The sequence below is a fragment of the Anolis sagrei genome, chromosome 2 (genome assembly GCF_037176765.1).
Source record: "Anolis sagrei isolate rAnoSag1 chromosome 2, rAnoSag1.mat, whole genome shotgun sequence".
Taxonomy (NCBI): Eukaryota; Metazoa; Chordata; class Lepidosauria; order Squamata; family Dactyloidae; genus Anolis; species Anolis sagrei.
The window spans coordinates 244,709,862-244,734,309 of record NC_090022.1 but is presented as its reverse complement, the minus strand read 5'-3'; the positions used below and the strand labels follow the sequence as shown (position 1 = coordinate 244,734,309).

The 24,448-nt window shown below is 40.8% G+C and overlaps 1 protein-coding gene across 1 annotated transcript in view; it reads right to left on the bottom strand.

Moving 5' to 3' along the window:
* MCC (MCC regulator of WNT signaling pathway) overlaps nt 1-24,232 on the bottom strand; it is a 266,904-nt gene extending 242,672 nt beyond the window's left edge. The window contains exon 1 of the mRNA XM_060761904.2: nt 23,911-24,232. Coding sequence (XP_060617887.2) covers nt 23,911-24,065 — 155 coding nt within the window. The 5' untranslated portion in view covers nt 24,066-24,232. The remainder of the gene's footprint in view (nt 1-23,910) is intronic.
* Between the last annotated feature and the right edge of the window lie 216 nt (nt 24,233-24,448).

Genomic DNA, 24,448 nt, shown 5'->3' with positions numbered 1-24,448 from the left:
AACCCCCTGCCAAGAAGCAGGAAAATAGCATTCAAAATATCCCCAACAGATGGCCATCCAGCCTCCATTTGAAAGCCTCCAAAGTATATAGATAAAAAGGAGAGATGACAATTGGAAGTGGGTTAGAGTGTCAACAGGTCTAAAACCTAAGAGCCCTTCTCAGAGAGCCAGAGCACTGCCATGTAGACATGCTAAGAGAAGCCTTCTCAATGGGTCAGATAGAGAAATAAGCGAGCAGGAAAAGGGACAGTGGTTCCCAACCTGTGGTCCATGGATCACCAGTGGTCCTCAAGAACAAAAATATGGTCAGTGACCTCACCATTACTACACAGTTGCCTCAAAACCATTGCAGCGACTAGAGCAACCGGTCATGCGAAACCCTCATATAGTGCCAAGGCAACAGGGATGTCAGGAGGGGAGAGGCTGACTACCCACGAAAGTTTACTACTACCACATTATTAAATATGGTTTTCTGTGGGTGAGCAGATGGCCTATGTTCTGTATTAGAAAATAGAGCTGATGTGGTCTATCCAGTGCATTTTTCTGAATCAGCACCCAAAAATAACCAAACCAAATCTAAAGTTGACCAAAAACTGATTCATAACCTTTCTGATACTAATGTTGGAGAGTAGTCCCTGGTCAAAGGGGTTCCTGGTAAAAAAAAAAGTTGAGAACACTGCCCTAAGATGCCAAACTTAGGTAGGATCCTATCTTCAGAGCAGTGCATTTTTTATGCATAGAGAAAATATTAACCTGAATTCATCTGTGCTGATAAGCGGAGTACTGAAACTTTTATAAAACACTAGCTTATGTACCCAGCATTGCCCAGGTGTGCATTTCCCAATGGGATCATTCATAACATTATAAAGCTAACAATTAGTATTTCTAATAAACAGCATTGGAAAACGAATGCCCAAGCACAGCTGGGTATATTCACTAGTATATTATACATTTTGGTAAGAGAAGTAACAGATCTACATGGGTTTGCCCAACCACACCAAGCTGCTCATCCCTTTTTATACAAAAACAATATTACGTACCAGCCCATTAGAATCAGAACAATAAAGTTCACAGTAAAGGAAACATCTCTCAGCTGCTGTGAAGATTATTGCCCTGAAACCAATTCTATAGAAAGCCTGTTTGGAATTTGACACGTGTAATGACTGCTAACAATTATCTACCTATTGGACAAATATCACATTTAATTATTATGTATAGTATGTCTATCATACAAACAAAATGGGTCTCATGGAAGTTCACAGTGAGAAGCAGACTGTCAGTACTGGGTTGCAGCAGTATCTCTACAGTAAACAATGCAATAAAAAGTTTGGAAATGGGAAACAATGGATTTCTATTCTAGCTGATACTACTACAGTAATGCATGACTGCCAACAACAGGAAAAGTAAACATTAACTGCCTCTAGAGTCTCCTACTGAGCATACGTAAAAAGAAAAATAGAGAAAACAAGAGGGGAAGACAATAAGCCTATCTCTCCAGCTCCCCCAACACATTAAAAAGTATAGATTTGTATGTTTAATCACAGAAAGGGAAATCATAAGGAAAGCAAAAATGACAAAATAACCAAACCAAAACTAAAGTTGATCAAAAACTGATTCATAATCCTTTTGGTACTAATGTTGGAGAGTGGTTCCTGGTCAAAGTGGTCCCTGGTCAAGTGGTCCCTGGTAAAAAAAAAAAAAAAGGTTGGGAAGCACTGAGATATACAAACAGTCTTGGGCTTATCTGGACTGGCATGGAAAGCCACTCATCTTTCCATAAAATAAACAATTGACTCAGTGATGGCTTGGGAAACAGCCAAAAGGACTTGTCCAGATTTCTTGTTCCCAGGGTCTCTATAAGGTTCAAAATGTATTTGTTTACTTATGTAAGGCTTATCTCTTCTGGTGATTTTCTTTCATTTGTGCACATTGTTAGTTTTGAATAAAAAGTTTGATAAAACATGTAGAGCTATTGTTGATTTTTATGTACAGGAACCTATCCTTATTCTTTTCATGTCATTCCTGCAAATTTTCTGTTAAAGACATAATGCCTAGGAACACTACTTCATTAAATGTGATATATCTGTACTGAGGTTATGTTCCATAATAATGCACTTAAATGAAATCTTCCTTATTAGTGATCTAAAGAATTTAAATCGAGACCTTTTGAAAAACGAATTATTTTAAATTAACCCTTCCTTTTACATATCATTCTATAGGACTGTGGTTGTTTTACTTTCAAGCACTGTCTCCAGGTTCATTTATAAGAAATACGCCTATACACATGAGCATATAGAGCCTTGAAAATCAATCCAAATATTATAATCCATATAAAAGATACATCATAGTAGGAAAGCTTAGCTAGGAAGAATCTGTACCTTGGCTGCCTAAGGCTTTAACTTGGGAATTAATTTCCTGACCACCAACATGCTGCAATATAACATTTCACTGGCTATATTATAATATACTCCACAAACTGTCAATCACTGTATATGTATCACTCAGCTCTTAGAACTCCGATATTTGTTTGTATAGTGGAATATATTAACAGATTTCCTATATACCTGGTTCATTCAATGCCCGTTAGCCTTGCTGATTTAGTGGCTCAGAAAATGCTTTTGACTCATAAAACACCCAATTGGAGCATGCTGAACAGTGTGGGGAGGGAACTGAATCAAAGTTAACTTATCTTATTTAGGAAATTAGCTTCTATTTCAAAATAGTAGTTCCAAGTTAATAATCCCCAAATCACAAGGTAGTTTTAAAAAAGTAAGTTTTATCAAATCGTAAAACATAAAACCCACAGCACAAATAACCTAAAAGCTGAATCCTACTAATTTAGGACTCACAAAGAAAATACAAAGAATGTAAAATACTACAAGTTTTCTGCTGCTATATGTTCAATACGCAGCTGTTGTTCTGGGAAAAGTCCCAATGCAAATAGACATTCATTAATCAAAGAGAAACTAAGAGTTAAAACATTTTCTCCCCCTTTGTTAGGGAGACTCATTTAGAGATCTTACAGGAAGTCTGAGAGAATCAATTTAACAGTGCTCTGTAATAAGGGGTACATCAAGAGTACAACATGACAATCAAGTTAAGACATTTATTTAGGTTCTGTATATACGAGGATCCATCCTACTTCATTAATAAAAACAGTAATACAAGAATATTAACAAATGGATTTAAAGTATTTTCTTACTCTAAAGTGACTGCCATGTAATATGGGAAACAAATCTAAAATGAAAAGGCCAAAACAAGCATGTAACTTGGTATTTCCACTCAAAGAAAGACGGGTTATCAGCCAGCATGCCAATGCCTTAAATCAAGAAATAGCTTTCTAAGATCTACAGTGATAATTGCAGGAACACCTCAGCAAGCAAGAGTCCAAAAGTGGCAGTCTAAAACCTAGAACCCCAATCAGTGGCTGAGACCGGATGAGAAACTCCCTCCTGGGCACACAGAAGCCAGGTGACTTGGAAGGCGCTGAAGAGACTGCGCTCTGGTACTATGAGATGCAGAGCCAATCTTAAGAAATGGGGCTACAAAGTGGAGTCCACAACATGCGAGTGTGAAGAGCAAACTACGGACCACCTGATACAATGCAACCTGAGCTCTGCCACATGCACAATGGAGGACCTGACAGCAACACCAGAGGCATTCCAAGTGGCCAGATTCTGATCAAAGAAAATTTAGTACAATGGCAAGTTTTTAAACTTTGTTTGTGTGTGTTTTTAAATACATTATAACTATTCTCAATTTGCTTCCAACACGATAAATAAATAAGTAAAAAGAAGAAGGGAGGGACAGGACCACAAATACTATGAGCTGCTTGGAGAAAGGTTGAGACAAATCTGTGAAGCAGCACCAAATCTATCATACAAAACCAAGATTTAGGAACTTCTCCCTAATTGTTAAGTTCCAAAACTACGAACAATCGCACATTTTGGGGAACTCATGGCAAAGGATCCAGGGGCAGACGTATCTAGTGGCAGCTGATATTATTATTATTATTATTATTATTATTATTATTATTATTATTATTCTGACACAAAAACACAGTATTACACAGCAAACAAGATATGTATGCTGGATATCGTATCACAAAATCACAAAATCCAAGCATCTAGGACTGTGTGATGTATTTTCAAATGATGTGCGCAGAGACAAGTAAGGTAGTTGACAAATCGTGTTTTGTAGTTGACAGTTTTGTAGTTGACAGATCATGGTTATGTCAATGTTTATTGTTTCCAAATGCTGGCTGAGATCTTTTGGTACGGCACTCAGTGTGCTGATTACCATTGGGACCACCTGGTAATGGCGGAGTTTTTCCTGTTGTTTTTCCTTAATGCGACTGTCACCTGGTATGGTGACATCAATCATCCAAACTTTTTTTCTTTTCCACAATTGTGATGTCTGGTGTATTGTGTTCCAAAACTTTGTCAGTCTGGATTAGAAAGTCCCACAGTATTTTGCGTGTTTATTATCTACTACCTTTGCAGGTTTATGATCCTACCAGTTCTTTACTACTGGAAGGAGGTACTTGTGACATAAGTTCCAATGAATCATTTGGGCCACAGAGTTGTGCCTCTGTTTGTAGTCTGTCTGTGTGATTTCTTGCAGCAGCTGAGGATCAATGGTTTCATCAGCTTCCTTGCAGAGTCTGCATTTTGAATCAACAGCTGATTTTTCAATCCTGGTCTTAATTGCATTTGTTCTGATGGCTCGCTCCTGGGCTGCAAGAATCAGACTTTCTGTCTCCTTCTTCAGTGTTCCATTCATAAGCCAGAACCAGGTCTTCTCCTTATCAATCTTTCCTTCAATTTTGTCAAGGAACTGTCCATGCAATGCTATGTTATGCCAGCTGTTCTGGTTTGTAGTGGAGTTTTCCTATACTGTTTCTTTGTTTCCAATTATTGACTTCAATTAAAGCAGGTTCTTGGCTTCCTTTTACATATTCTGCCAGGGAGTGTTTTTCTTCTTCAACTGCTTGTTTGACTTGTAAAAGTCCTCTGCCACCAGATCTTCAAGGCAAAGATGTAGTGTATTATGAATAGTCATGGCTTTCCTTGTTTTTCTGTCCAAATTGTCAAGTTGTTGTTGTTGTTGTTATTTTATTATTATTATTATTATTATTATTATCAACAATTTCATGCAGAAGTGTGGCTGAAACTACCTCGCTTATCTCCTATTTCAACTTTCCATAATGTCTCAAGTGCACGATTAGTCTTGACATTGTGGGGGGGGGGGGGGACCCAAGTGACCCTCAGAGTAAAATTGTAGTCCTAAAAAGCAATAAACAAATACATGAGATGTGGGTGTTCTTAGTCTAATTATGTTTAATAATTAACATTCTATGAGACTTATTCTGGCTCAATAACTTGGCTGCAAGTGTGAGGTTGTGGGACTGCCCAGTAGTTCTTTGTTTAACCAGTACTTACACCAGATATATGTTGCCAGACAGTGTTCAACTTGACTGAGGAGATGTAGATAAGATTCTGGATGCTTTAATCCAGGTAAACCTTGCAAAACGTCATGCAACAGTACATGAAAAATGATACATTCCCAGGTGCTGAGCAACCATGTTTCTTTCAGAACAATAAGCATGGCACTGAGAGAGAAGTGAGGAGCTATTACATCACATCTAGTAATAGTACTGATGTAGTGGGCAAGAACTACAAAGCAAACACAGTATCACGGATGCATGCTGGGGCATGACAAGAGTCAAAATGGAACAATCAATTGTTTTTTAAAATGTATTTGATTATTTGTTTAGTTAGTAGAATTTTCCTCTGGATATACAATTTATTGGTAGCAAAGTGGTTTGTCCAAGATTTAATCATGAAAAATACTACAAGGTTACCAAACTGCACTTTGTCTGCTCTCACATTCATGTCCTGTTTTGCATCTAGAACACACTAATTTAAATTTTATTGGCAATATTGCACCAATTTCACCCCAGGATTCCTTCTTCCCAGAGTCAAGATTTAATTTAAGAGAGCATTATTTGCTTTGGTTCTTAATTATTATGGATAACCTAACCTTTAATATGGTTTATTGCTAAAATTCTTGCCACCTTTCTGAGATAATAGATATATGATTAGCATATTCAAAAATATTAGTTCCTAGTAAGATTATCAGCAGGAAGTATGTATTAAATATGCTCATTAAAATCAACCAAGCTAATTAACAGCCGAGAACAGCTATTAGATAGGATGTACACCCCACATTTGCAGTGCTAATTCTATCAGATGCATTATGAACCCTCTCAGAAATAATAAGAGCGCTTACAGATATTCATGTGGATTTTTCCCTCTAAATGCTTTCCTCAGACTTGTCGTGACAACCCTGTCATCACCAAATCTGCTTGAAATTCTCAGTTTAACACACTATGGCTTCAATTTATTATCTAACCATTCCTTATCACAATATATATGAAAAAGGAGAGAGGTTCATTACAAATTTCCCTGCATTTTAGAGCATGCCTTTCCTCCTTATTTGCCCCTCTATAGACTTGTTAATGAAATTTCTTCAGACAAAACGGTTGACCCAACGCCCACGTGGAAAGAAATCTTTTAACTCAGAAAATGAAAACCATCCAAAATGAAAAAAGAACTCAACTGTGGTTCAGTGACTTCTGCTTAAATATAACAAAGAGCTCAATGGAATATGAAGGCAGATACAGATATAAAGATTGCTTATGGATCTCCTTATATTATCATTATACAGACTGATTCTTGAAAATCAGATTTATAATTAACTAGCCGTGGCCCAGTCTGTGTATATGTGTTTTGTGCGTGTATATATGTGCGTGTATATATTTGTGTATATGTGTATATATGCGTGTTTATGTATATATGTGGTTTTGTGCATGTGTTGGAATGTATTTTTTGTTTTTTTAGCTTTTTAAGTCTCTTCTGCTCTGTTTTTCAGTGTTTTTATGAGTGATGGTCACTCGTTGGCCTGATAGGTGTATTGTGTCCAAATTTGATATCAATTTGTCCAGTGGTTTTTGAGTTATGTTAATCCCACAAATTAAAATTATATTTTTATTTATATAGATTTGGCTGGCTGTGGAATTCTGGGATTTGCAACCCAAAGTAACTTCTCTAAACTCTACTTATCCACTGGATCAGTGGTTCCCAACCCTTTTTTGACCTGGGACCACTTTGACCAGGGAGCACTCTCCAACATTAGTACCAAAAGGGTTAGGAATCAGGTTAATTGGGTGCTGATTCAGAAAATTGCAATGGATCAGCTCTATTTTGTGATATAGAACATGTGCCATCCAGTAGTTGCCATCTGCTCGCCCACAGAAAACCATATTTAATAAGCCTCGTTTCTGTCATTGGAGTACACATTCCCCCTCCCTCCGTGGGAAAGTTTGATCCCACAATCCCCGCTATAATGAGTCCTCCTCCACAAACAATTCGTTTCTCTTTTATCTCGCCCGAGTTTTAAACCAATTTTAATGAGTCTTTCTTTTAATCATTACATGTAGCCCGCCCACTGTCATTGTGATTGTTTTATTGTAATTTTATATCGTTATTTATTCACATGCTTTATGTTACTACGATGTTGTGCTTTGTTTGTCTTTTCAGTTTGCGTTTTCGGTCTTATTTTATTGTAATTTTGTTGCTTGGGCTTGGCCTCATGTAAGCCGCTCCGAGTCCCCATTGGGGAGATGGTGGCGGGATATAAATAAAGATGATGATGATGATTACTATTATTTCGCGAGACCAGTCACTCTTGTTGCAATGAGGCGTAATGGTGAAGCCACAGACCATATTTTAGTTCTTGCGGACCACTGGTGGTCCACAGACCACACTTTGGGAACCACTGCACTGGCTGAATTTCACAGACAGAATGCTTCGGTGTGAGATGGCGCTAGGAGAAGCAGTTTGGAAACTATTTATGGGCCATCAGAGGAGCACTAGTAAGATTAGCAATTGTGCAGAACAATATTGTAATTCTCAACACTTCTCTTTTGCTTCTCCCAGGCCTCTTCTATACTGCCATATAATCCATATCATCAAAGCAGATAAATGGATTATGAGTCTAAACTGCCATACAATACAGTTCAAAGCAGATAACCTGGATTTTATGGCAGTGTAGAGGGACCCCAGTGCCTCTTTAGAGGAGGGGAGCAAGGGCAGCTGTGGACCACCCAGGCTAAGACTTAAAATCCCAAACTGATTTAAACCAGGCTACTTCAGATCCCTTGAACTGCAATAAGCTCAGCCGTAGCAGAACGGGTTCTGTTTGATGTTACTGTACTTATGATCATTATTTTGTATTTAAATGAATAAGTTAAATGTATTAAAACATGTCATGTTGTGTTTAAATAAAAGTTATAAATCTAACACAAACCTTAATCGAATATCCCCAGCGTAATGCATACAGAAAAAAAGGAGAGACCAATGTTAAATGTCAGTAATACCCTTGAAATCATCCCTTTACCTCTCCCAGAATCTGATGGAGGTTTCTGAGATTCACAGTTCAAAACAGTATTTCTCCCCCAAATATGTATATTCCATATTTTGGAGTAGCATGCCTGAATTCTCTAATTTACTCCCTTCCACCTCTAACAAGTATCCATGCATATCTTCAGTCCCCTGTACAATGATGCACTTTTAAGAGAGAAAGGAAATCCACCATGCAGTCAACTTTACAACAAGGGTTGCAGGTTATGCATTTTTTCTGCAAGGATTTTTAGCCATCAGCAGCAATGACGGATGATTCTGGAGGGACACCCTTTTAAACAATCCTATCTTGTGTTCCCACCTTATAACAAACCAACACACTCCTTTGGAGCTGCAAATTAATACTTTCTGTGTAGAGTGCGCATAGATCAACAAAACGTAACATTTAAAGCAATTTCAAAGAAGACGTAGCACACAACCATAAATATGGAACAGAAAGGTGACAACAAAGCACGACTGTAAACTGCTATCATTGTATGCACCCACTTTATCTGTAATTAACATGGCCTCAGTTTCTAATTACAGACTTTATCTAGAGCATGAATAGATGACTGAACACAAATTTAAGGCTTACAGAATTTACAGAAAAATCTGTGAGCACGATTTGATAAATCTGTAAAATAATCATGAATAGAACAGTATTATATTTATCACAAAAACCTGTATTCTAGAAAAAGGGTGGAAAATGAACATATACTGAATTAATTTTGGGTATGGTAAGGTAAAGGTAAAGGTTTCCCCTGACATTAAGTCTAGTTGTGTCAGACTCTGGGGATTGGTGCTCATCTTCATTTCTACGCTCAAGAGTTGGCATTGTCTGTAGACACCTCCAAGATCATGTGGCCAGCATGACTGCATAGAGCACCATTACCTTCCCGCCAAGGCGGTACCTACTGATCTACTCATATTTGCATGTTTTCGAACTGCTAGGTTGGCGTAAGATGGGGCTAACAGTGGGAGCTCACCCTGCTCCCCAGATTCCAACTGCTGACTTCCAGTCAGCAAGTTCAGTAGCTCAGCAGTTTAACCCGCTGTACCACCAGGGGGTCCTCTGGGTATGATACATATATGAAAATGTTGGAGGAATCATAATAAGATTCCTTACCAATAAAACACAATTGTGATATACACTTTACCCAACTCAATACTTCTATGCATCATCCTCACAAACAAAACTAATTTCTGATAACATCTGGGGATCCAAATGTTGGAAGCATCTCAGAAACAGCTGAGAGAAAGATCCACCAGTGAGGAAGACTTCTGAATCAGGTCAGACTGAATCAGCAAATAATGAGTTTTTTGCCTTACCTTACCACTCTTTCTGCTTCTTTCTTGGGTTAGATGTATGTTTCCTTTCCAGTAGATGCAAAATGTTTAATTTTAACTGGTAACCTAAAAGCTAGTGTGCACCTCAAATCAGGAGCAGAAAATAATTCCATTCATCCTCTTAAAAATTAGTAAAAATATTAATCAATCTTACTCTTAAAAGGGCAAATATAAAAATGGATCACTCACTGAAACGGGATGGGTGGATATTTACATTAAAATATGCCTAAATGTTTGGAGTGCTAATTATACCTTATGTAATTTGACGCACAGAACCATTGCAAGTAGAAAATAATGTATATTTTTTCAAGCCCTGTATTTCAGTAGAAAAGTACAAAGAATGCCATTTAACTAGGTGGTTTCCAAATTATATTTCCACCGCCAAATTTAATTCCCTTCAAATATCAGTCAGCAATTATTCTTTTATTTGCCATTTAAAAATGTCAGCTTAACTATTCATAGACTGGCAATTATTTGTTCTCTCAGGAGGTGCCCTTTCCTCTCCATATGTGGTTGTACTTTCCAGCTAGTATTCAAGGAGTTTCCAATTTAATGCACAACAAAGGGTTTCCACAGCTGAGACTCCATGTAACGTCATTAGGTATGCAAATCACTTGTCGTCTCTATACACTAAATGAAGATGTGTGCAATGGGAGAACGCTTGCCTTTCCCACAAGATTAAAGAACAGTTCTTCAGAAAACATCTGAAGTTTCAGATGATGTTTAAGACCAAGAAGGAACTTCACAGAGATGCAGCTGAGAGAAATAAAAGTACAAAAAGGATTCATTAATGTTGTAAGTCCTTGAAGAATGGAACTATTTAAACATTCATTACCCACAGAGTAAATTACACATTTACAAGAAAAGGCATTCCAATCATTCCCAAACTTTACTTTGTGACCACTGGTGGTCCACCTGGAATTTACTAGTGCTCCAGGAGGCAGTTATTTATAGGAGTTAAATTTCTCAGCTTCCCACTATTTGTACAGATGTTTCAATTCTTTATTGCAGGCCCATGCTATTCCTGAAATCATGCATTTGGGAAGGAATTAATTCTAATTTGCAGCCTCCAGTGGGGCCATGACAATACAGTACAACACCTGTACCCACCGGGGATATGTTCCAATAATCCCCATAGATACCTGAAACCATGGATAATAACACATCCTATATTTTGACCCATGGAATCACACTGAAAAGCAGGGGTTGTGGTGGTATTTTTGGTACATATGTAAGTAGAATAATGGATACTGAATATGTTGATAAACAAATAGTACTGTATTATAAAAAGAGACAAAGGGCCCTTCCATGCAATTGAATAAAATTCCAGATTATTTGCTTTGAACTGGAATATGTGGACTCAGATAACCCAATGTGGACTCAGATAACCCAGGTCAAAGCAGATATTGTGGAATAAGAAACATGAGAAAATCATCGGCCATCCAGAAAGAAAGCCAACCACAACACATCTACAGGCCACAAAATCACAACAGAGAGATTGCATCTATTCTGAGCACCTCAACACATGCACCATTTGTGCTGATATGGATCCATGTAAGAGCCTTCCGCTACATGGTGCTTCTACTGGTTAACAAGGCAAAACAGTTACCCTTGGTACCTTGGAGATTGCAGCACTTCCAGTGTATGCTAAAAAAGAGATCAGACACACTTTGTAGAATGAAGATTTACAAAGACCAGCTGCTGTGGGAGTAATTAAAGGGAAGCAGTACCTAAATTTACTGAGAGCAGGCACAGAGAAAATCAGATAGCAGTGCAAGAAGGGATGGGTATTTCAATACAGCCTGACATATGTGTCCCTGAGGCGATGCCTTGGCACATCTCATTTACTGACCCAAAAAGTGTTTGTATATTTAATTAAGGGGGAAAAAACCCTAACTGTATATACTTGTTTATAAGTTGATCTCATCTTTTAGTCGAGCGCAGGTTTGGAGACCAAATTTATGGATTTTGGTGTGACCCTTGGAGGGTCATTCTGTGGAGATGGGAAAAGGCCAGTACTGTCTTAGGGCTCTTCTACACATCCCTATATCCCAGAATATCAAGAAAATCCCACAATATCTGCTTTGAACTGTATTATCCTAATCCACACTCAGATAATGTGGGATTTTCTGCCTTGATATTCTGGGATATAGGGCTGTGTGGAGGGGCCCTTAGTGGAGGAGTCATCCCTGGCATTTTCCTACCCAGGTATTCAAAAGGGCCAGAAGCAGCATTGTTAAGGGAGAAATTATAGGAAGCCAGTGCATCTTTTGGGTTCTCCCAAGAGAATTAAGCTCTTTTGTCATTCCACTCAGAGAAGAGGATGGATCCTTTCTGGATAAGAGTTAAGGTACAATACTCCCAGTGGTACGTCGACCCAGGTTTTGGGTCAATTTTCTAAATTCAAAGTTCTAGACTTACACGGTGTATGTTTAATAAAGAGGTTTTTTTTTTTAACTGAAGCACTAAATTATTAGGAAACAGTACATCTTAGGAGCTCCAAAGATGCAAAGATGAAGTACACTTTGGCCACATAATGAGAAGACAGCAAAGCTTGGAGAAGATAATGATGCTGGGGAAAAGGAAAGGAAAAAGGAAGAGGGGCCAACCAAGGGAAAGATGGATGGATGTTATCTTTGAAGTGACTGGCTTGACCTTGAAGGAGCTGGGTTGGCAACAGCCCAACATGGACCTCTGGCGGAGCTCTGGCATGGACTGGTCCATGAGGTCATGAAGAACTGGAAGCAACCAAACAAATAAACAAGAAAGGAGCTCCAACCTTAACAGATCTGTTTTCAATGCAATACATATCCGGTATGGTATTCTATGCTGTGGTGGGTTCCAACATCACAACTGTCTTGGATAACAGTCAGCAGGGCAGTAGTTGTCTATTATACTTAGCCACATGGTATCTATACAACTGAAGTTTGTATAGCAACAAAAGCTACCCCTGCACATTGTTGTTGTTGTTCATTTGTTCAGTCGTCTCCGACTCTTCGTGACCTCATGGACCAGCCCACGCCAGAGCTCCCTGTCGGCCGTCACCACCCCCAGCTCCTTCAAGGTCAGTCCAGTCACTTCAAGGATGCCATCCATCCATCTTGCCCTTGGTCGGCCCCTCTTCCTTTTACCTTCCACTTTCCCCAGCATAATTGTCTTCTCCAGGCTTTGCTGTCTCCTCATGATGTGGCCAAAGTACTTCAGCTTTGTCTCTAGTATCCTTCCCTCCAATGAGCAGTCGGGCTTTATTTCCTGGAGGATGGACTGGTTGGATCTTCTCGCAGTCCAAGGCACTCTCAGCACTTTCCTTCAACACCACAGCTCAAAAGCATCTATCTTCCTTCGCTCAGCCTTCCCTAAGGTCCAGCTCTCACATCCGTAGGTTACTACAGGGAATACCATGGCTTTGACTAGGCGGATCTTTGTTGCCAGTGTGATGTCTCTACTCTTTACTATTTTATCGAGACTGGACATTGCTCTCCTCCCAAGAAGTAAGCGTCTTCTGATTTCCTGGCCACAGTCTGCATCTGCAGTAATCTTTGCACCTAGAAATACAAAGTCTGTCACGGCCTCCACATTTTCTCCCTCTATTTTCCAGTTGTCAATCATTCTTGTTGCCATAATCTTGGGTTTTTTTATGTTTAGCTGCAACCCAGCTTTTGCAGTTTCTTCTTTCACCTTGATTAGAAGGCTCCTCAGCTCCTCCTCGCTTTCGGCCATCAGAGTGGTGTCATCTGCATATCTTAGGTTGTTAATGTTTCTTCCAGCAATTTTCACCCCAGCTTTGCATTCATCAAGCCCCGCACATCGCATTATGTGTTCTGCATACAAGTTAAAAAGGTTGGGTGAGAGTATGCAGCCTTGCCGTATGCCTTTCCCAATCTTGAACCAGTCTGTTGTTCCGTGGTCAGTTCTGACTGTTGCTACTTGATCCTTGTACAGATTCCTCAGGAGAGAGACAAGGTGGCTTGGTATGCCCATCCCACCAAGAACTTGCCACAATTTATTATGATCCACACAGTCAAAGGCTTTAGAATAGTCAATGAAGCAGAAGTAGATGTTTTTCTGAAACTCCCTGCCTTTCTCCATTATCCAGCGGATATTGGCAATCTGGTCTCTCGTTCCTCTACCTTTTCTAAACCCAGCTTGAACATCTGGCAACTCTCGCTCCATGTATTGCTGGAGTCTTCCTTGCAGGATCTTGAGCATTACCTTACTGGCATGAGAAATAAGGGCCACTGTACGAAAGTCTGAGCAATCTTTCGCATTTCCCTTTTTTGGTATGGGGATATAAGTTGATTTTTTCCAGTCTTATGGCCATTCTTGTGTTTTCCATATTTGCTGGCATATGGCATGCATCACCTTGACAGCATCATCTTTTAAGATTTTAAACAGCTCAGCTGGGATCCCGTCGTCTCCTGCTGCCTTGTTGTTAGCAATGCTTCTTAAGGCCCCTTCAACCTCACTCCTCAGGATGTCTGGTTCTAATTCATTCACCACACCGTCAAAACTATCCTCGATATTATTATCCTTCCTATACAGATCTTCTGTATAGTCTCGCCACCTTCTCTTGATCTCTTCAGCTTCTGTTAGGTCCCTACCATCTTTGTTTCTTATCATACCAATTTTTGCCTGAAATTTACCTCCAATGTTTCTAATTTTCTGGAAGAGGTATCTTGTCCTTCCTATTCTGTTGTCTTCTTCCACTTCCATGCATTGCTTATTTAAAAATAGTTCCTTATCTCTTCTGGCTAACCTCTGGAATGGCGCATTTAACTGGGCATATCTCCCCTTATCCCTGTTTCCTTTTGCTTTCCTCCTTTCTTGGGCTACTTCCAGTATCTCAGCAGACAACCATTTTGCCTTCTTGGTTTTCTTTTTCTTTGGGACGTACTTTGTTGCCGCCTCCTGAACAATGTCACGGACTTCTGTCCATAGTTCTTCTGGGACTCTGTTTACTAAATCTAGTCCTTCAAATCTGTTCTTCACATTACAAGTAGCCAAATGGTAACCAATATTATCCATATATAAAGATAAAATTGGAAGGGACTTCTAAAGTCATCTAGTTCAACCTCATGCAAGAGATAAATGCATTTTAAACCATCTTTCCTTTTAACCAATTAAGTGAGAGCACAGTAACTAACACTGTCAGTACAACAATGGAGATCTGTGCACTCTCAATTTAAAGCTGCATTATGACCATTATTTTGGGCCAGGACATAGTGTTGTAATATATTACACGTACATTTAAAATGCCTTTCAACATGTGCAGAAGAGACTTTCTTCCTAAATGAACCACGGAAATGTTTTATAGGTTAGAATTTCTAACTAAAGAGTGTCCTTTCTTCACCCCAAATATTTGTGGAGTATTTGCGTTTCTTTCGTACTTTCGTTCTTTCTTTCTGAGCAGATGTGTTATTTAAAAACAAATTCTGAGATATGGCTGTTCACTTGTAATACATTGCCATAACTCTTTAATCCAGTTTGTTTCTCTTTAGCCACTCATGTTTAAGAAAAGAAATCATCTCAGTTATATAAATTATGTGCAACTGCTTGAATATTAATTCAGTTGCCTAATTATTGAAGAGGGATAGCATGCTGTACAGGTTTGAATGTTGGACTAGCACTCCAGTAGACCAAGTTCAAATCTCCACTCAGCCATGGAACCCTATTGGGTGACCTTGGGAAAGCCACATACTCTCAGTAACAGAAGAAGGAAACTGAAAATTTTGCTTGCAAATCCCAAGATAGATTTGCCCTAGGTTTGCCGCAAGTCAAAAATTAAACAACAATGAAAGACAAAGGACTTTTTATTAATTAGCCAATACAACAAACTAACATTGCAATATCATGGAGAGCTATCTTGCCCTAAACCAAGATCTTACATAAAGATTACATTTGACTGCCTATTTTAGTTACCTATGAAGTCCTCAACTTCCCATACCTTAAATTGCAGTTACACAGACAACCCTTCACATTTGCTGAAGTCAGATTTGAAGGCTCACAAGGGGAGGAAAACATTTTTAACCGGAAAGAATCTTTCTCTAGGAAACTCTAAGTCTACTGGAAGTTGACTATAGTTGAACTGGAGGATCTACAGACTTCTAGAAAGAACATATTAATCAAAGCTGAAAAAAAATTAAACCAGCAAATGTGGAGGGCCAAATGTACTTAAAAGGGGACTAACAGAGGTTAAAGGAGGGAGTTAATTCTATGGTACTGTGGACCCAACAGCGACGTTTCTAAAAACTAGGGTGAAACGGTATCCTCTTATCAGTTGTTTAACCAAGTCCATTAAGTCCTACCACAGGAGTTCTGTGTGTGTTTTAGAGGAAATCTCAATGTAGCCTTGCTTCGATACAGATAAACTCCCCATCTGATCTCTAAAATGAAGTCAAAGCACAAATTATTAAAAACTAATTTGTGACATCTTAATTGATAATGGCATTACTCTACAATGGGACTTGGGTACAGGGATCAGTGCTATTCTATGCCGAAAGGGAAAGGATGTATTGTATGTGTAAAAACATAGAAAACATGCAGTTTTGCAGGATCAAGTTATTTCCCTATATCTTTATTCTTTGATTCCTCTTTTGTGATCTTCCTATTTCCCTCTTCTTTAAGAACAAGCATTACACACCCGCATTACAAAAGGCACGTGCCTTTCAAATAATGCTAAGTTATTAAGTTTGCCAGCCTTAAATCAAGCACATCTAAAAGCAAGTAGTTTAAAAGGAGCAGCCAGCTCAAAATAAAACGTTCAATGCAGCAACATCCCAGAAACTAAGCTACAGATTCCAGCCTTAGGCACAGTTTATTGAAGAAGCTTTAGGATCTGGCTGTTATGTTGCTGTTTTACTTCAAAGTAAATCTCCGTGAACTCAGCATGACTTTCTAGAGAGCAGAATTTTTATAACTAGCTACAAGAGCTGTAAAATCCATCCTGATTTCTAGAGAATTGTTTGTAAATGCCAAAATGGTTACTTTTGAAGGCAGATTAGAAACAACAGAATATACTTCCCAGTCACAGGAAGTATGTTAGAACATCAACTCAAACAACATAACAAAAAAACGATCATTTTCAGCAACACAAGAGCACCTATTTTTCCTGTTACAAACATTTAAAAATCACCATCTGAGAGCCCATGCACACAGGGCCCATAACGTGGGCGCTCCTATGGTTTTACCAGAGGCATCCAAACAATGTCTCCAGCAAACCCGAATTAATTTGAGACAAAGCAGGAAAACACTGCTTTGTCCCAGTTTAATACGATACTCCATTAGACCCGAGTCTTCTTGAAAGACCCGGGTCTAATGGATTATGGGACTGAGCTCTTGGCAGTCCTGAGACTACCGAGCGGGGACAGTGCAGGGGAAAGCCCGCTTCTTCCTGACAACTGTGTGGACAGCAACACAGGAGACAACGTTTTATTTTAACCCGTTTTCTCCCAGGATAAATTGCTGTCTGGAAGCGATCTAAATGCGCCCAGACACACTGCAAGTGTAACAGTGGCTTTTACCCACTGAAGTGCCTCCATTTTGTAAGTCACAGAAATTGTGGGCTGATCATTAGGATACTACTAAAAATGATAGGAAACTGACAACTATCAAGTGTTCAGTGGCATCTTCTCCTGAAATGAAATCAAATGCTACCTTCATGGAAGAGCACATATATCACCACTGGCTACCTTAATGAAAGAGCATATATATCATCACTGTATTGTTGAAGACTTCCATGGCCGGAATCACTGAGTTATTGTAGGTTTTTTGGGCTATATGGCCATGTTATAGAAGCATTCTCTCCTGACGTTTCACCTGCATCTATGGCAGGCATCCTCAGAGATTGTACATTGGTTGGTACATTGGCAATGCTGCAACTGTGTATCAGAATCCCATTCTCTATATAAATTGCCTTTGTCACAATAGCTGTACTTAAGTCCATTGGATTTTAGCCCTAACTAAAGAGCATCCATTCTCTATTTGTTCCAAAACATTATTAATTGAAGTTTTTCCTATCTGTCAATATCTACACATTTTTACTCTGGAATGTAAGAAACCATGTGTGTATAATGCCAAAAAGCAAGTAGTATTTCCATATTACATAACTATAATAGTATGATGCCAGTTTTACCTGTGTGAGTTTCACCATTCTCTGGAATACTAAACTTTGGATTTTTATGGATTTAGGTAAGTCCACTAGAGAAGTCCGGTTATAATAACAACCTAAAAATCCCAGGATTCTGTTGAAGTCATGGAAAGTAAATTAATTGTTCAGAGAGGATGTATTCTAGGTCTTAATAGGAAACATCTGTTCAACAATGGGACATGGTAGCTTAGCAAGATTTTAGGCTGTATTTACAGCATGGGAGATGCAACGGTGATAATACATGCAGTTCTATTAAGATGCCTTGAAATGCTTCAGATCCTTCCAACACCAGCATCCGTCCTTGAATGCTGACAAGGGTAGTGGGACAGTATGCCTGTCTTCATGCAAAGCCCCAATTCCTATGATTCTTATGTCATCCAATAGCAGTAGCCCCTCTTCTACCTCTATCCCAATGCAAACAGTGGTGCAATAGGATCATTATAGACTCAAGATATAATGATCTTACAGTTCACTCCCTCCACTGCTCACTGCCATGATCAGAGCTCCTCCAGCTCATTCATTCAAATGGGGCCCTGCACAAAGACCTACCCCAAAGGCACCACTGGTTACAAAGCTAGCACAAGTCCCCAACCACAGGGTGCATCTACACTGTAGAATCAATGCAGTTTGACACCACTTGAACTGCCACGGCTCAATGTTATGGAACCATGGTAGTTGTAGTTTGGTGAGACACCAACACTCTTTGACAGAGAAAGTTAAAACTACAGTTCCTGTGATTCCACATTATTGAGCCATGACAGTTCAAGTGGTGTCAAATTCCATAATTCTACAATGTAGATCTACCTTCAGCCAAATGGTCCTTTCCGATGGACAGCATTTACCACCAATAGGTAAAAGCTGATGTGCTGATATTCTATGTGGCTTTTCTTTTGCTTTAATAGGATTTTTTCTCCTGAGAGATGGAAGGAATGATGAGAAAACATAAGACAGTTACAAACTGAAGATTTGTAAGGAAAGGAGATTCCACCTGAACCCTAGGAAGAACTTCCTGACTGTATGAGCTGTTCAAAAGTGGAACTCTCTGCCTCAGAGTGTGGTGAAAGCGCCATCCTTGAAAACTTTTAAACAGAGGCTGGATGGCCATTTGTCAAGGATACTTTGATTGTGCTTTTCCTGGATGGCAGGGGTTGGACTAGATGGCTCTCTTCCAACTCTATTATTCTATTTATTTATTTATTTGTTTGTTTGTTTGTTTTTATTTACCGCATTTGTATCCCGCCCTTCTCAGTATTGTGACGGCAAAATAAAAGCCTAATCTCAAAGCATCTTTCCAACTCAGGTGTTCCAATAAAACTTAACCACTGCCCACTTTCTTTCAATCCTTTCTCACTCTTGTATGTAAGAACAACTAACAGAGCACCTCAATTTTAACTACAGGTCAGCAGGGACAATAAAAGAGAACATATATTTGAGCACAGAAAGAATCACTGTGGCATCAATCACTGAATAGTCACAATCAGGTTTAACACATTTAGGACTACCAATGGAAGCTCTTACGGCAAATAGGCAAGATTTCTTGACAACCACAAACAAACGAATGTGCATACAGATTGAGCATCCCTTGTCTAGAGTTTCAAAATACTCCAAAAATTATCCATATGGGTGACTGAAAAAGGGACACTTTTGCTTTCTGATGGTTCAATAGACATACACTTTGTTTCATGCATACAATATTTCAAAATATTGTACATCTCAGAAAAATACATTTAATGTTGACCCTTGGATCTCATCACCAAGATTATCTATCTATCTATCTATCTATCTATCTATCTACCTATCTATCTATCTATCTATCTATCTATCTATCTATCTATCTAATATTTATACACATAACACATAATAAAAGTGAAAATATGTATGTGTGTATGTGGCTGGAGGGTCCACTTACAAAGACAAGCTCCTACCTCCACATACAGCTATAGCTCCTAACACTCAGGAGACACCAAAGGCCTTCTCTTCCAATGACACTGCAACTTATAGAGAGCGCCATGAACATGTCCAAGAGTCCTGCCAATGTCCTCCATAAACACCATACTGCCCACCACGCAAGTGAAGGCTTTCATACGGGGACAATTTCATCCTAGATTTTCTGTTTTTCATCCACTACAGACTTCCAAGTGTTTCTTTCTCTCTCTCCATTGGTGTGGAATTTGCATGACCCCGCCCACTGCCTCTCCCATAACCCTTTCCTATTCTTTCTTATGGCACACAGCAAACACAGAGGAGTTTATCAGCAGCTGCTTGTACTGGAGGGGATTGAGAGACTGACTCAACATGATGGAAGTTGTAGTTCACTCTACATCAAGACAGAGCACTGTGACCCCCACCAACAATGGATCTGGACCACATTTGACACCCAGAACCCCCATGATCAAGGCAAAATACTGGAGAGGTTTGGGAGGAATTCACTTGGAGTTATAGAAGTTGTAGGTACTGGGATTTATGGTTCACCTGCAATCAAAGAGCCCTCCGAACCCCACCAACAATAGACCTGCAACTAACTTGGCACACAGAACCCTTATGACCATCAAAAAAATACTGGCTGTCTTTGGGTAGATTTATAGGAGTTGTAGTTCACCTACATCCAGGAAGCACTGTAAACCCAAAAGCCAATCGATCTGGACCAAACCTGGCACACATACCTGATACGCCCAATTTTGATTACTGGAGGGGTTTAGAAGAGATCAACCTTGAGTTCTTGGAGTTGTAGTTCACCTACAATCAGAGAAACTGTGACCCACACCTACGATAGACCTGAATCAAACTTGGCACACAGGAGTTTGAGGGGAACTGACCATTTCTGGAAGTTGTAGTTCACCTACATCCAGAGACACTGTGACCACCACCGACAATAGACAGGAACCAAACTTGGCACACAGAACCCCCATGTGCAACTATCTGAACCTACCGGGGGGGGGGGGGGGGGTTGACTGACCCACCATAGTGGGAGTTGTAGTTTATCCTGCAGCCAGAGAGAACACTGAACCCCACCAATTATAAATCTCTAGAGCAAACTTGCCCAACATAACAAACTTTAAGTACTGATGGAGTTTTTCTGGGTTAACCTGGCATGATGTGAGTTATGCATTTTGTAAAATAAAAATGACTTTTTCAAATAACCCGGGGGTTGTATGTCAGCCTGTTCAGCCTCTGATTGTGTCTGATGTTCATGATAGGAATGGGAGTGGTGTTCCTGATGATGGGCATAGGTCTGTTGGCAATGGGCACCAACTATCTCATTATGTATGTGTGTGTGTATGTTTATAGAAATACACATTTAGTATCCCTTCCAAAATCTGAAATACTCCAAAATCCAAAACTGCCTACACATATGGCTGAAATAGTGACATCTTTGCTTTCTTGTGGTTCATTGTACGCAAACTTTTTTTAGGCACAAAATTATGCAAATCTTGGGCAAATGGGCAAGATCCTAGAACGTGTGGTGGCCTTGCAACTCCAGGGATTCTTGGAAGACACTGATTATCTAGATACGGCGCAGTCTGGCTTTAGGCTGGAACATGGTACCGAGACAGCTTTGGTCACTTTAGTGGATGATCTACGCCAAGAACTGGACAGGGTGTACCTGTTAGTTCTGCTGGACCTCTCATCGGCCTTTGATACCGTAGACCATAGCATCCTTCTGGGACACCTTTTGGGAATGGGCCTTGGAGGTACTGTTTTACAGTGGCTCCAGTGCTTTCTTGAAGGTTGCTCCCAGAAGGTGCTGTTGAGGGACACCTGCTTGGCCCCATGGCCATTGTACTGCGAGGTCCTGCAGGGTTCAGTACTGTCCCCTATGTTGTTTAACATTTACATGAACTCATTGGGAGAGATCATTCAGAGTTTCAGAGTTCGGTGTCATCTGTACGCAGATGGTGCCCAACTCTATCACTCCTTCCCACCTGCTACTAAGGAGGCTGTTCAGGTCCTGAACCAGTGCTTGGTGGCTGTAATGGACTGGATGAGACTGAACAAACTGAAATTGAATCTAGACAAGACAGAGGTCCTCCTGGTAAGTCGGAAGGCCGAACAGGGTATAGGATTACAGCCTGTGCTGGATGGAGTTACACTCCCCCTGAAGGCGCAGGTTCACAGCATGGGAGTGATCCTGGACTCAGCACTGTGCCTGGAACCCCAGGTTTGGTGGCGGCAAGGGGAGCATTTACACAGTTAAAGCTTGTGTGCCAGCACCTTGGGAAGTCTATGTTCTGGTTACATCCCGCATAGACTACTGCAACGCGCTCTATGTTGGATTGCCTCTGATGACTGCTCGGAAGCTTCAGCTAGTCCAACGCTCGGCAGCTAGGTTGCTCATGGGAGCGGGGTACAGGGAGGGTACAACTCCCCTGTTACGCCAGCTCCACTGGCTGCCTATTCACTTCCAGGCACAATTCAAAGTGCTGGTCTTAATCTATAAAGCCCTAAACAGTTCCAGCCCAGTTTACCTGTCCGAACATATCTCCCTCTACAAATCACCAAGGACCTTAAGATCATCCAGTGAGGCCCTGCTCTCAGTCCCACCACCATCGCAGTCACGTTTGGTGGGGACGAGAGACAGGGACTTCTCTGTGGTGGCCCCTCGGCTGTGGATCTCCCTCCCTTATGAGATCAGATCTGTCCCATCCCTCTTGACCTTCCGGAAGAAACTCAAATCCTGACTGTGGGATCAAGCGTTTGCAGAATAGACTGATTTACCGGTGAAGATAAGGTTTTAGTGGACCACAATGGACTGATTTGGATGACGATTTTAACCAGCAAACTGTTTTAATGTATATTTATAACTGTTTTTAGTGTAAGCCATTTGTATTTTACGTTATGTTATTATATTGTGTCGGCATCAAATAGCTGCCTGTTGGAAGCCGTCCTGAATCCCTCTTTGGAGGTTGAGTATAAATGTTCTAAATAAATAAATAACTGTGCAAAATATGATATAAAATGACTGTCAGTCTATGTGTGTATATGAACTATAAATTAATTTCATGTTCAGACATTAGTCCTACTATTAGAGACCCTAAATCGGGTCTTAATACTTAGGTCCACATCACGGGAGCATGTAAGGAAGGAGACTGTCCCAAAAAAAGATCAGAAAAAAGGTTTTATTTCCACCATGGCCATGAGGAAGTCGGGACAGCCGTGTTAAGTGCGCGCAGGCACCAACACTTGCAAGTGACTGCAGCCCCCTTCTCGGCCTTTCCAACCTCTTTTATACAGCCAGGTAAACAAGGGTAATTTTGGTCATGGAAAGTACCTTGACGGTTGACCTTTTACTCTTTCCAGTACCCTCTCCCATCATCCTTTTGATGTTTGCACCCGACCTGAACCTTTGTTTGTCAAAACCACAATCTTTACTTGCAAACTTTGCGCTTCACCGCAAACCCATTTTCTATGTAAGCTGAGCAGTTTTGCAACTTAATATTCTCGCATATTAACTCAGGCATATAGTATGTACCCTATGTGTAACATCCTCCCCCTTGCTGACATGTTGCTCTTTCTCTGCAGGGAGGGGTACATTTCTTAAGCTTGGCTATTGCAAATTTCACCCATTGTCCCCTTCACTACCTCCAAGGGTGCATCTGCACCAAGCATGGGCAAACTTCGACCTTTCAGGGGGTTTGGAGTTCAACTTCCACCATTCCCAACAGCCTCAGGCCCTTTCCTTTCCCCCCTCAGCCGCTTAAGCGGCTGAGGGGGGAAAGGAAGGGGCCTGAGGCTGTTGGGAATGGTGGGAGTTGAACTCCAAACCCCCTGAAAGGTCGAAGTTTGCCCATGTCTGCTTAATAGACTTCTCGCCCAAAACTACACACCCCATGATGCCATTGCCTTGAGCCCTAGGGGTCAAACTGCCCCTAATTCCCCGCCGTGTTGACAAGAGGCGCTCCAGGCGCGTCAAACTTGCTGGGAAAGTTGCGCGCGGCCCTCGTGGCCAGAGCTGACCTGCTGATGTATCCGTCGCCGTCGCCGTCGCAGGTCTGGAAGAGGCGCCTCATCCGCTCCTCCTCGCCGGTGCTGGACGTGTCGCTGCTGCTGCTGCTCCCGCCCGTGGTGCTGCTCAGGCTCACCTCCGCTGCTGCTGCTTCTGCTGCCGCCATCACGCGTGCCCCTCTTTCTCCGGAGGGGAGCCAAGCCTCTCCGGAGTCCTTTGTGAAGCGCGAGCTGCACAATGCAAACAAGGACCCGCCGGGCGGCTGCTTGGCTTAGGCTTGGCTTTGGTTTATAGCTTGGCTTGGCTTGGCCGGGCTTCGCGCACGGATTCAGCTTCGGCGCGCGCCGCCCCGCGCGCCAATCAGCGGCGTCTCGGCTCGGCTCCCGCGCAGGCAAACAAAACAGGCAGGCAGCGCTCGCGCTCCTCTCTCCCTCTCCCTCTCCCTCCCTCTCTCTCTCTCTCTCTCTCTCACTCCTCTGTTCTTTCCAAAGAGTAAAAGAAAAGAAAAAAGAAAGCGGGGAGGAAGGAAGGAAGGGAAAGGGAAAGAAG